The sequence below is a fragment of the Pterocles gutturalis genome, unplaced genomic scaffold, assembly GCF_000699245.1.
Source record: "Pterocles gutturalis isolate BGI_N339 unplaced genomic scaffold, ASM69924v1 scaffold19953, whole genome shotgun sequence".
In the NCBI taxonomy this organism is placed as follows: domain Eukaryota; kingdom Metazoa; phylum Chordata; class Aves; order Pterocliformes; family Pteroclidae; genus Pterocles; species Pterocles gutturalis.
In genome coordinates, this window is record NW_010126078.1 from 1 (window position 1) to 12,431 (window position 12,431).

At 34.5% G+C, this 12,431-nt stretch overlaps 1 protein-coding gene across 1 annotated transcript in view; it reads left to right on the top strand.

Annotated features, from left to right (window-relative positions):
• Window positions 1-657: 657 nt before the first annotated feature.
• NCAPG (non-SMC condensin I complex, subunit G) overlaps window positions 658-12,431 on the top strand; it is a gene marked incomplete at its 5' end in the record, with an annotated part of 20,474 nt that continues 8,700 nt past the window's right edge. The window contains 10 exons of the mRNA XM_010078851.1: window positions 658-850; window positions 3,143-3,292; window positions 5,651-5,791; window positions 6,763-6,886; window positions 8,264-8,353; window positions 8,516-8,695; window positions 9,155-9,265; window positions 10,333-10,452; window positions 11,348-11,584; window positions 11,894-12,075. Coding sequence (XP_010077153.1) covers window positions 658-850; window positions 3,143-3,292; window positions 5,651-5,791; window positions 6,763-6,886; window positions 8,264-8,353; window positions 8,516-8,695; window positions 9,155-9,265; window positions 10,333-10,452; window positions 11,348-11,584; window positions 11,894-12,075 — 1,528 coding nt within the window. The remainder of the gene's footprint in view (window positions 851-3,142; window positions 3,293-5,650; window positions 5,792-6,762; window positions 6,887-8,263; window positions 8,354-8,515; window positions 8,696-9,154; window positions 9,266-10,332; window positions 10,453-11,347; window positions 11,585-11,893; window positions 12,076-12,431) is intronic.

Genomic DNA, 12,431 nt, shown 5'->3' on the forward strand with positions numbered 1-12,431 from the left:
GGCACTCTCGGACTTGCTCTGCCCTTACATGCCCTTATTATTGATGTATGTATTCCAGATGTTTCCACAGATACTTTTTTCCTTGGTTAAATAGTGCTCCACTGATCCAGAAACTACTTGTTCATTGTGGCAATATGGAGGAGGGACTTAAAGTATCTTTATGTAAATTTCATAAACCAGTTGAATAATTGAATTAGCACAAGAATTTGGTGTGGCCATTCAGACTAAAGGTCTGCACAGTAGTATACTGCCTCCAGAAGTGGCCAATTCCTAAATGCCTGAAACAGAGCAAGTACATAACAATGCTTCCCCAGAATATTTGCTTGCTCTACAAGAGTTCATGGTTTTGTAGATTTTCTGGGTTGAGGTGCTTTCTTTAGATGTAACAATCTTTGGATAGAGGTTGTTTTGGCTTTTTTTTTTATTCCTTGTGGGGGGAAAAAATAACATTGCCTCAAAAATATAGCGTGCTCCATAGGTAGTTCTTGTTTAACTGTTGGGGGTTTTTTTGTCTCTTTAAGGAAATGTTAAGTTCAACTCTATAACAACTTATTTCCAAAAATCCTTCTATAGAAGAATGATTTGTGAAAGTATCTTGAGAACTTTGTATTTTTTGACCTTTAATGTTTTAAACCGGTTAAATTCCTGTATTATTAGATGCTGTTAAGGAAGTAATAAAGAAGAAGCTGCTTCAAGCCTGGTTACAATTGACTGAAGGGGATGTTTTAGAATTGCTTCATCGACTGGATGTGGAAAACTGCCCAGAAGTGGCCGTGCCAGTACTAAATGCTATATTTTCATTATCTCCACTTCATGACTTTGTCCAGAACTGTAAAAACCTTGACAGCAGGTATGTAGATCAGTTATAATTTCCAAAAGATGGATATTTTGTGTAAGAATATGGAATTAAAGGTTATATCTAAATGGGGAGCAGAGTAACTATGACCTCTGATAAAAAACTGATATGGTGGTATAAGCCATGATGTCTCCCTGGTGTTTGTGTCCTTAGGCATTTTGGATATGCTTTTTTCTTTTTAAAAGATCTGTGTTCAGCAGCTGAAAGTGATTGTGCCAGATAAGCAAGAGGAAAAAATGAAAAATGTCTTTGACTTCTTGTCCAAAGATCATACTCTTAGAACTTAAGAGGAGGCAGTAAATTAACTAAACAAGCTTTTCTATGAGTAACAATTTAGAGCCTAATTTGTTTTATTTCCTGTACTGGCTGTACATCTGACAATAAAGGCAATGCTCTAGTTTACCCCCACAACTGTAATTTCCTCTCTTCTTTTAACCTGTGGTACTGAAAAGCTCCTTTTCTCCTGTTCCTCCTCCCTCTCAGTTATGCTTCTGGTCTTTCTCACACATTTCCTAGTCCTCATTGGCTTCTCTGTATCTTTTTTTCCTGAGCAAGAGGCAGCACAATTTGGGCTGGTTCAGTTATCCAGGAACTGCTTGGGGAATCAATCAGAATGGAATTACTGGGCTTGTGTTTCAGCCTTCTTTTGGGGGTATTTTACTCGTATTAACAGAGCTTGACAGAAGTTGATATCTTAGAGGCTTCTTTTCCTGTGTTGATGTTTGGTAGAGTTTGACTGAGTTCCTCAGCTATGAAGAAGATGGCGTGATGAATATTAAGATCTAAAAAGCAAAAATGAAGGGGGGAAAGAAAACAAGAAATTAGAAGTTGTAGGAAATTGCGAAGGGAGGCACAAAGGTGTGAGACAAAATAGCTCGAGTTAATTGAGGCAACTAGAGTGTAATGATTATTAACAGTGGCAGAGGTCTGCTCTGAGACGATAAACTTAAATAACAAATTGTTGCTGATTAAGAAGTGATAACAAAATCTTATTCTTTGTTTTGGGGGAAAATGTGTAATGTCATCATATGAAGTGTCTTGCATTCTAGTAGTAGCTTATGACAGAAGTTGTGAAATCAGTGCATTGCACTCCAAAGCTATAGATGTGGGCCTGTCTTGCTTTAACAAGTGTCAATAACTTTCTCCAGTCTCTGGAAATGTGCCAATATCTTAAGAAGTTCAAAGGAAAAATGTATATAGTTAAGGACTTGTAAGTCTGACTTTAATCCTTCATCAAATGAGGCTTCTGTTCTGAAAGACTGGGCTAAGTTGAGAATTTTTTGAAGTAGTTTGAGAAGTGAGTTAAATTATTCAGCTTGTAATGAGGTTATTTGATTTATGGAAAATACTAGGCTTGTTCTTGTATGATGTTTCTGACTACAGCTTGAGTGATGCAGTATCAGTATGATAGATTTTGAAGTCTATGATTTCTATTTGTTAAACTTTCAAACAAAGACTTGTCAGATTAATGGGAAGTCATCAAAGGATCAGTTTTCATCTACATGTTGTTGAGGGTTTTTTGTCTTGGTTTTTTTTTTTTTTTCATTTGTGTGTGACCTAAAAGAAAAACAAAATCATTATTGATAGTTTGTAAGTAAAATGAGATTCAAGGGAGTGAAAAGTACCACTGACAGGGATACTCTGTCTTTTCTGTTTTGAGGTAGAATTAATGCACAACTTAATGTTCAGTTTCTGAAAACAAAGATGATATGCCATGCTTAGCATGTGAAAGACTATGATTGTAAAAAGGAGTGGGGGTCTTATGGTCAACTGAGGATGAGCTTACAGAGATGCTGAGAAGCAGTGCTATTACTTTTTGCATTTGACATCCTATGATTGCCACTCGAATATTGTGTGAAGGTCTTGCACTAAGAACGAGAGAAACAATTCATAAACAGAAGCTGAAAAATAATTTGCTGCAGTTGTTGCACTTCTGCAGGTTAATGGAGTTCAGTTTTCTAGACTTGTACAGTGATAACAATATTTCATAGAGTTAAAGAACTTTGGTGGTTGTTGTAGGAGGTCTGAAGGGCTGAGCAGAATTTTTCTGCAAACTGCTATGAACAGCCTTGGTTTAAAATACTGAAAACTGCAATGTAATGAGAGGCTCAGGTAGCTCCATGTACTCATTTATGAAAAAAGGAAGTTATTTTTGTTAGACTTTAAAGTATTTCTATGGGGAATACCTTCTACAGGATTTTATTTTCATTTTAGGAAAAAATCTATTTCTGTGCATTTGTTGTCTTTGACAGTATTTAATTTATCTATCTATTTACTTATTTATAGAAAACTGATTCCACTGGAAGACTTAACAACTGAGAATGTGATATATTGGAGATGTCTTTGTGAATATCTCAAATCAAAAGGTGAAGAAGGTGAAGATTTACTAGAACAGATATTGCCAGAACCAGCTATATATGCAGATTATTTGTTAAGGTACATTGCTTTTAAATATAAGCCTCTTACCTCTAAAATAGATTTTTTTTTTTTTTTTAAGTAGAGAATATTTTTTTATTCAACTACTCAGATTTCCTCCAAAGCCAAAGTTGTGCTTGAACAGTGATTAAAAAAAAACACAAACGGGGTTTTTTTAAAGATTTCTGAGAGTATTTACTACTTTTAAATAAAAACCGTAAAAAACAAATTTCTAACTTAAAAACAGTTTTTGGAATGTCATTTCTCATGAATTATAAGAAAGATGGACTGCTCGATCAATAGCTTATAATTCTTTGCTATAGATAATAGATATAATTGTTCTGTAATATGCAGCTATCCTTTGTCCATCTGTTAGTATGTAGGTTGCTGTGTGTTTGCAAAGAGCTTGCACAAAGAGGTTTTTAGAGCTTGTAGAACCAGATGCTTTCTTCATTGTTGTAACTTGTGAAAATAAAGTAAAATTTGGCTGCTGTCCCCAGAAGTGTTCTTGAAACTGAAAATTCATTCCCTTCTCTTTCCCCTGTGCAGATAGGCATGCTTCCCAAAATCTTATGTTTGAAGGTAGTGACAGAGCTGCTAAATGAGGCAATTACAGAATGTATAATTGGGGCAAAACAGTGAATGTTTTGTTAAGTCAATCTTTTTACCAAAGTGAAAAAGGGTAAATGTTTTTGTCTCAATGGGGTACTTTAGTCTTCATGTAAAATTTGAACAGAATTTATGTTTGTGAGCATGGAGTATGCTGAGAAATCTTAACTGAGGTATTGTACGTGTAAAATGTAGATTGAAGCTTCCTGAAATGATTATAAATCAGATTCCCTGAAAAATGCATTGTTTTGATAGATGTTTCCAGTTAAAAATATGCATTTTCTTTTCTCACTTGAGTGGGTGTAGTATACTAGTAGTACTCATACAAATCATTGCTACTTTTCAATGTGGAATGTGCTAACATGTTTCATAAACATTTAATAGATGAAGCGTCTGTGCTTCCTTGATTTTTGAGATGTGGATCCAGTCTGGTGGGTGTAGATTTATTAATTCATAATTAATTTAGGAGTCCATGAAACATTTGTTCTGGAAAAAAAAAAAGGTTTTATTTCTTCCATCTGATCTTACTCAAAATGCCTTCAATTATCTTCCTCTTCAGGAACAGGCTGGGTAAGATTAATTATATTTACTGGTTTGTAGTATCAACGGTTAAACCATTAATTGGTGAGCTGTGCCACCAGTTGTTTTAGGTAAAATTTGCAATTGTATAATCAAAGGCTTTATTTACACTGTGAGAGTATCAGTTAGGAACTGCAAGAAACTGCAAGTCATCGATACTTCAGAAGAAATGCAGGATTGTAAACTTCATTTAGATATTTCACTATTACCTGGTGCAGGTAACATTTTTGTTAAATGATCAGAAACTGTTGCCTATGTTGTAGTTTCAGATAGTTTCAGATGTTCTTAAATAGTAGCTACATGCAAACTTTTTGTCCTAACTTCGAGGAAATTTTTAAAATTTGCTAAATTTAATGAGCTATTGCTGAAAAGTATCTGCAAAGCTGTGGTAAAAATAAGCATCTTTTTCACAGCTCGTATCAGTATTTGAATTTTATATATTATATTCATAATTGAATTTTGTACACAATATGTTTCACTCCAAAATTTTCTGAACATGCATGCTCTCATTGATGGATAAAATTTCGATAAAAGAACAATGACTCTAGAAAAATAAAGACATGGAACAAACTGGTTACACTTTCCATACTATGTGGCTGAGTGTATCTGACAACAGATTGTTTTTATGTGATGGCATACTTGATCAGGTAAAGAATTTAAAATTCACGCACACTTTAATGATTTTCTTGTAGGCAATATAACATTTCTGAACATGTAGGAGAATACGTAGTACTTAAATATGCAGAAAAATACTAGTCATATATATGAAAAATGCTATATTCATTCCTAAGATGATGCCTTTATGCAGGGGTACAGAACTGAAATTTACACTTACAAGCATAACGTTTAATTTTCTGTCTCTTACTGTTTTACATTCTCAAACAAGGGATTGTTTTAATGAAGTGCATCATTTTCAAACTGTACATTATTTGGTATAAAGAACTTTCTGGAACTATTAATCTATGAAAAGGAGAACACAAACTAATTTTTAAGGTTTGTAACTGAAGTAACCACTTGTTTATACAGGATAGGAAAGTGGTGGGGCTTTTTTTGGAGGGGAGGGTGTTTGGGTTTTTTTTTGGTGTGCGTGGTTTTATGGTGTTTTTTGTGGTTTGTTTTGTGGTGTTTTTTTTTTTTTTCCTTTCCAACAATGATTCTGAATGTAATCATATCTGTTCTATTTGGATTCAGTTACCTTCAAAATATGCCAGTTCTTAGTGAAGAACAAAGAGAAGACTTTACTTGTTTTGAAAACCTGATGACAAAAGAATTTATAGGCCAGCAACTGATTCTTATCATAGGCTGCATGGATACTACGGAAGAGGGAGGAAGGTAAACTTAAATATGAAATCTGTGTTATTAAGCTTATGACACTCATGCCTGTGGACAGGCACAGAGTCTGCTGGGAAAATATCCTGATCAAACAGACCAAATACAGTTCTAGTGTTCGCTAGAAAAAAAGTCCTGGTCTCTTTAATGGAATTGTTCCCAGAAATGTGCCAAATGTTGTCTGCTTGCTTTTATGGAAAAATGAGTTTTAATGTTTGAGGAGAACAAATTCAGTTTTTTTCATAATGTATTCTTGAGATTATAAGTTACAAGACTATTAATTTGGAACGTAGTTTATAAAAAATAAAAGGAGATAAATGAAGTACTTCTCAGCAGATGACTTGTAGTAATTAGCCTGTGTGTTTCTTACGTTTTAAGGCCCAGTCTGCTAAGGCCTAAAAGGTTACAGATGTTTCAGTTGCCAAGCTCAATTGGACTGTGTTAACTGAGTCATTCCTATAATTTGAACAGCCTTTTGATGTGAAGTAACAAGAGTGAATAAATTTGGAAGTTCATACCATCACAGGCATTTTATGAAAAATTGCAGTTATGATAGTACAAACACAGCAATAATTTCAAACTCTTAGTGGAATGCGTTATATCTATGCCAGACTGGCTGGGATAGTTTAACTTGTAATTTTTTTTTTAGTTTCCAGGCAGATAATTTCTGTGAAAGCATTCTACAGTATTGATACTCTGACTGTTTTGTGCTTGTAAGACCTTTCATTGGACAGTAGTGACACCTGATTTAAAAATTCAGCATTTTCTAATTAAGAGAAATCAGGTAAAATAAGGAAAAGACAAACATTGCTTCATAAGAAAATATTTTCTGCAGTTAATACAGATATAGAGAATTTTATAATGTATTATAAAGTCTTTAGCACACTGACTCAAAGTGGGTAAAATATTAACTTTTACATCTTCCATTTTCTTTAATAAGCAAACAGATATTTCTTTTTTCCTCTTTAATGCAGAAAGCATCTCTTAGTTACTTTACAAAAGATTCTCATTCTACCTGCAACTTCAACAGCCCTTATACCTCTGCTTGTGGAAAGATTACTCAGTGTTGTTGAGGATGATGACAGAAGGATTCAAATTGTAAGTAATTCTAAAGGCTCATTGTTTTCTAGGCTCTGTTCCCCAATATATCAAACAGCCTTCATGGAGCACTGTAACAGAGATATCACAAAGTAAAACATTTTTAGTCTGGAAAAGCATTTGTGTGTCCATCCTCGCACCACCACCACCCCCCCCCCCATATATATGTATATTTTTTTTTTTTTTAGCATGGCTGCATTTTTTGATTGTCTGAAGATCTTTATCTTTAGAGATCTGGCTGGTGTTGTAAATGTAATTCTCAAATTAGGAAAGTATTACACTGACAGCCTGTTTCAGAATCCTTTGTTGTATTAAATCCAAACAGTTTTGACTAGAACATTCAAAGTGAGGCCAATGCACACTTCCAGGTTTCAGATTTCTCTTCCCTCCTTTTAGCTGAGAGAGGTACTAAAACCCCCTATGTGAAAAGTATTTTATATAGTAAAGTCTCTATATACAGCATAATTATTTAAACTTAACTCCTGAAAAATAGACCCTTGGTTTAGCTCAAATATTTTCCATGACCCTTGGACTTAAGGACAGAAATGACTTGTGGAAGACCTCAATCCAGTAGGTAAAGCTAGGATTTTAGGTTGTTACGTGATTATGATGGAACAACTATGCTAATCTTAGTGTTATAGTACAACAGAAATAGTAAATGTGTGCATTTCTTTTATTCTTGTGAAAGACACTGATTTAATATGTTCTCTTGATTTGGGACAGCTTGAGAGGAAGTTAAACTAAGGTGATCTGATACAAGATAAATCAAATTAAGAATATCTTGTCTCATTCAGTCTTTAGTTTTCCTCATGTTTCATCTAATTTTTTATTAATGTAATGGGTCTGACTTTAAAGAAAACCCCTAACCAACCGAAAAACTCTCAGCCTCATTCTGCTTCTAGTTCTATGCACATATTTGGCTTGAAATTAGATTACTTACGTGGCCTCTTGTACTACATACGGTGCTTTATAGACCTTTAGACGATAGTGCTCTCAGTTGTATTTTGTTTGAAGTAGTAACAGATGAGAAACTTTACTCTTGTTACCAGTAGTTCTTTTTAAAGCATGTGTTCAGATTTGGAGGAGATGGTGCCTGTGAACTGTTGGCATGGAAACTGCTTAACTTATTCATGGATATACAGTCTTCTATTTTCTTGTTTACCTAGCTAAATGGTAAAAAAATATTGGACTTTCCTGGTTAGACTACGTATTGTCAAATTGAGGATTTATTTGCAGTGAATTAGCTGTTAAGGGAAACTGCACAGATGTTCAGTACTTTTTCCGAAGGATGGTATTTTAAATTTGGAAAAGTTAAATGCTTAGTATCCGACATCTGAGCTGAAATTAATGGCACTAATATACTGTTTGTAACAATAGATTGCAGAAATTATATCAGAAGTTCATGAGCCGATTGTTACATTCGACCAGCCTGTTGATGTTGCTGAAATAAGAAAAAGGGAGCTTAAGGTAAGCAGATTTTAGTTAACAAGAAAAATATTTTTAAGTATATCCATCTAGTAAGAGTTTTATTATAGTAGTGTATTATTGGCTAGTGTCAATAGTGTATTGTTGGCTAATACCAAAAAGGCTTTGGTATTATATTAATTTTCTTTTTGTGTTGTATTTCAGTTGGCTGAAATAAAAGTGAAACTTTTTGAAGCAAAAGAAGCTTTGGAAAAATGCATTACTCTGCAGGATTTTAATGAAGCATCAGTATTAAAAGAGAAAATAACTGAGTTGGAACGCATTAAAAATGATCTGATAAAAGAGGCAGAGCAACCTGAAATTAAAGAAATGCGTGTGGAGAAGGTATCTTCCCTTCCTGTATTCCAAAGTGCTGGTTATGTTTTGGTGTTTATTCATAGTTTTAAAAGAAAGCGTAGCTCGGCCTTGTAGCATCTAAATTTTTAAAACTGAAAAATAACAGTTACGGTATTGTGGTATTCTTCTGCATGTATAGAAGCTGCTTGTATGCTCTAGAAAAAAATGAATTGCAGTTTAACTGCTCTTTTGTCCTTGAGTAACTAAAGAATTCTGAAAGGGTCTTGTTTTTACTGCTTTTAGTGTTAACTGAAAATGTGAACCTGAATCTCTTTTCATCATAGTTTATAGACAGATTTTGATTATTATTCTTGCACAACAAATGTGTAGTGGCCAGGAAATGTTTATTTGGGTAGGGAAAAAATTTTGATTAATGTCCCTGTTCTCCTTATCACAGCGATTATTTGCATTAATAATGTTTTTCTCTTTTCCCTGACCTGCTTGAAGAATGATCCTGAAACACTGTTGAAGTGTCTGATGATGTGTTATGAGTTTCTGAAGATCATGTCCCTTTCTAAAGGAATTGGTCCAACCATTAATGAAATCATTGAATCTCTGGTATGTAGGAATAAATACTGTTTACATTATAATAAAAATGGATACATCATAGCTGGCAGGATGGTTTGTGATTATTTCACAATCACTTTGCTGTATCTTCAGTGATGTGCCTGGTGCTTTTAAGCATTCCTAGAACCTAGTGTCTTGGAGGTGCAGTCCAGATATACTGTTCTGAGCTCCTATGCCAGAACTGGTTATGGCAGAGAGATGCTAAAATAAAACAGGAATATGGTAAATATTTGATTAATGTATGACACTGTTGGACAATGCTGAGTTATACTGTGCCAAGTGTGATGCTTAGGCATCTGCTTACTGCTCTTGTTGGTACTTTAATTACTTGGATTTTCTATCAGCCAAAGTTATGAGATCTCTCATATAGACCTTTCTTTCATCCCTTCCATGTACAAGAAAAAATGTCTGGGGGATTTCCTCCCACCCGCTCTGTTTTCTTAGCACTTTTGAAGAGCAAAATATTTCTGTATTGAAAAATAAGGCAATGGCATTATAGGCATTATGGGCCTCTTATCGTCTACAAGGTATACTTTCTAGTTCTCATTGTGAATAATACGGATTTTAAGATGAACATTTCTAAATATCACAGACTTTTAACTGTTACTGAGTGTGCAAACAAAATGGAAAAAAAGTAATATGCCATTGCATGAATGGTGCACCCACATCTGAATACTTTGTGCAATTCTGATCCCATCTGTCGAGGAAGTTTATATTTGAAGTCAAAGTGGTGAAGAGAAGGGCAGCAAGGAAAAATATGGAATAGCTTCTGTATGAGGAATGACTAAATAGGTTACCTCTGAAGAGGTATATTTATTAAAAACAAACACAAAACAAAGCACTTGTGACTTTTGCCATTATTTTATTGCTGATTTCAAACAGCATACTCAATTTCCTTCTGTTTATATCTACATAAACAGAGTATATAGTAGTTATCCCTTTCTAATCCTGTATCAAATGAAATTATTTTTAGTTTCAGATTAAGCACAATTTAGTATGCAAATTTTTATTTTTAATTTATTTATTTCAACTACAAAGTCTTATGTTATTGTTTCTAGATACTTCCTGGCATAACTAATGTCCATCCAGCTGTGAGAAATATGTCAGTTCTGTGTTTGGGTTGCTGTGCCCTTCAGAACAAAGAATTTGCCCGACAACATCTTACATTGCTGTTACAGGTAAAATATCTGGTGGGAAATGGAATGATGGTCTGTATGACTTAGTCAATAAAACTAGTCTTGTATCTGTAACAAGCTATTCTACATAGTTATTTCAGAACCAGTGATTCCTGATTTTGTAAAGATCTGGATCTGGAGAGTGTGGTTTCATGTAGATTTTTCTGATATCTAATAATATTCAAGCTTATATTGTATCCTGGTAGTAGCATGCCTTTCCTTTGTAAGGTCACCTGTTGTCTTGAAAGTTTGTAGGAATTCTTTTATCATGTAAGGTCTTCCTTTCTCTTCTGAATCTGGGTGAAACCAGTCATGTATCTATGTTATTAACTAGAAAAGAAGCTGTAGGATTCTGTAAGCCTTCCTTCCTTCCTTCCTTGGGAAACCAAACCAAAAATGTGACTGTGGTTGTTCTTACATTTCTGTTACATATTTACATGTGATCTTTGGTGTCTGATTTAATTTCTGAATTTTTAATTTTGTATTGGTTAAGGGCCATTAATTAGAGGATAAAGCAATATTCAAACCAACAAATGATAGCATGGCCAAGCATCTGTAGATTGGAACACGCTGGATGCCATAATACCCACATCTCCCACCTTTGTGAATGTTCTGATGCTGAGCTAATTATATAAAAGATGACACTCTTTTTAACTTTTCAGACCCTGTCTTTGACGAAAGTGTAGGTGGCCATTGTGCTTTATTATGAGTGTGTTCATCTACACACTCAAGAACTGACAGCAGGCATTGCAATTATATGCTCAGCTCAGACAAGATGATAGAGCTGTCAGTCACCATAGCGGGAGAACTTTGGGCAAAAAATCTTATGCTTAATGTTAACATTGGTGATGTATGTATTGCTGTAAGATGATGTATGTATTTTCCTTATTAAACCTAGGTTTTACAAATAGATAACTTAAAGGTAAAGCTCAGTGCTTTAAAGGCAATCTTTGATCAACTAATGCTGTTTGGGATTGAGCCATTTAAAGCCAGAAGAGGCAAAGACTCTCAGAGTGAAGATGCACGCATTAGAACTGAAAATTGTGGGGAAGAAAGTGAAGCAATAGAGGAGGAAGAAGAGACTGCTACGGTTCACAACCTTCTGCAGCTTCTTTCTGGTTTCTTAGACAGTGAGGTAAGCAGTGCTATAAAATTTGCTGTATTTTTGTTTTAAAATAATTTTTGCAGAAGGTTTACCATCCCATTAGGTTACATGTGAATATCACATGACGTGTAGTTGAAGTTAATGGTCTAATGTTAAAATCGTTGTCCTAGAAAATGACCACAACTTTGTCACTCTTGAGTTAACTTTGAATTCTGTGCAGGTGCAAATATGTGAATGTAGAGAATTGACTGGCAAAATAGGATGTAGACTATTATAATAAAGTATTAGTGAAAAATGCTGTGGTTGGTGTGTTGTGTATATGATCAGTTCTTTCTTCAGTTTTCAGAACTTAGGACAGAAGCTGCAGAAGGCATAGCCAAACTGATGTTCTCTGGGAGGCTGATTAGCGCCAAGCTTCTTTCCCGTCTTATTTTGTTGTGGTATAATCCTGTGACTGAAGAGGATACTCGGCTTAGACACTGTCTAGGAGTTTTCTTCCCTTTATTTGCTTATGCAAATAGGTATGGCCTTTGTAAATTATTATGTGAAAATAGGCATTGGACTAGCAGCTTTAGGAACCTTTTTTGATCTTGCACAAGTAGAAATTGTACAAATTCAAATTAGACCTAAAGATCTAGTTCAGCCTCCTGTGCCTATTACTTTTGAACGTATGTAATCTCAACCTGTGACTATTCTGAAGACTTTCCATTAATTCCCTCTTACCCCTCCGGCCTTCCACTTTTTTTTTTCTTTCCTAAGCCTATAATTGAAACTATTCTTCAAGATACTGAATAAAAGATTAATCTAAAAAGATGTGCTTTACTTATTTATGCTGTTGAGCAGTTCAGGTAGACTTTGAAGTGTCACTAAAAAGTAG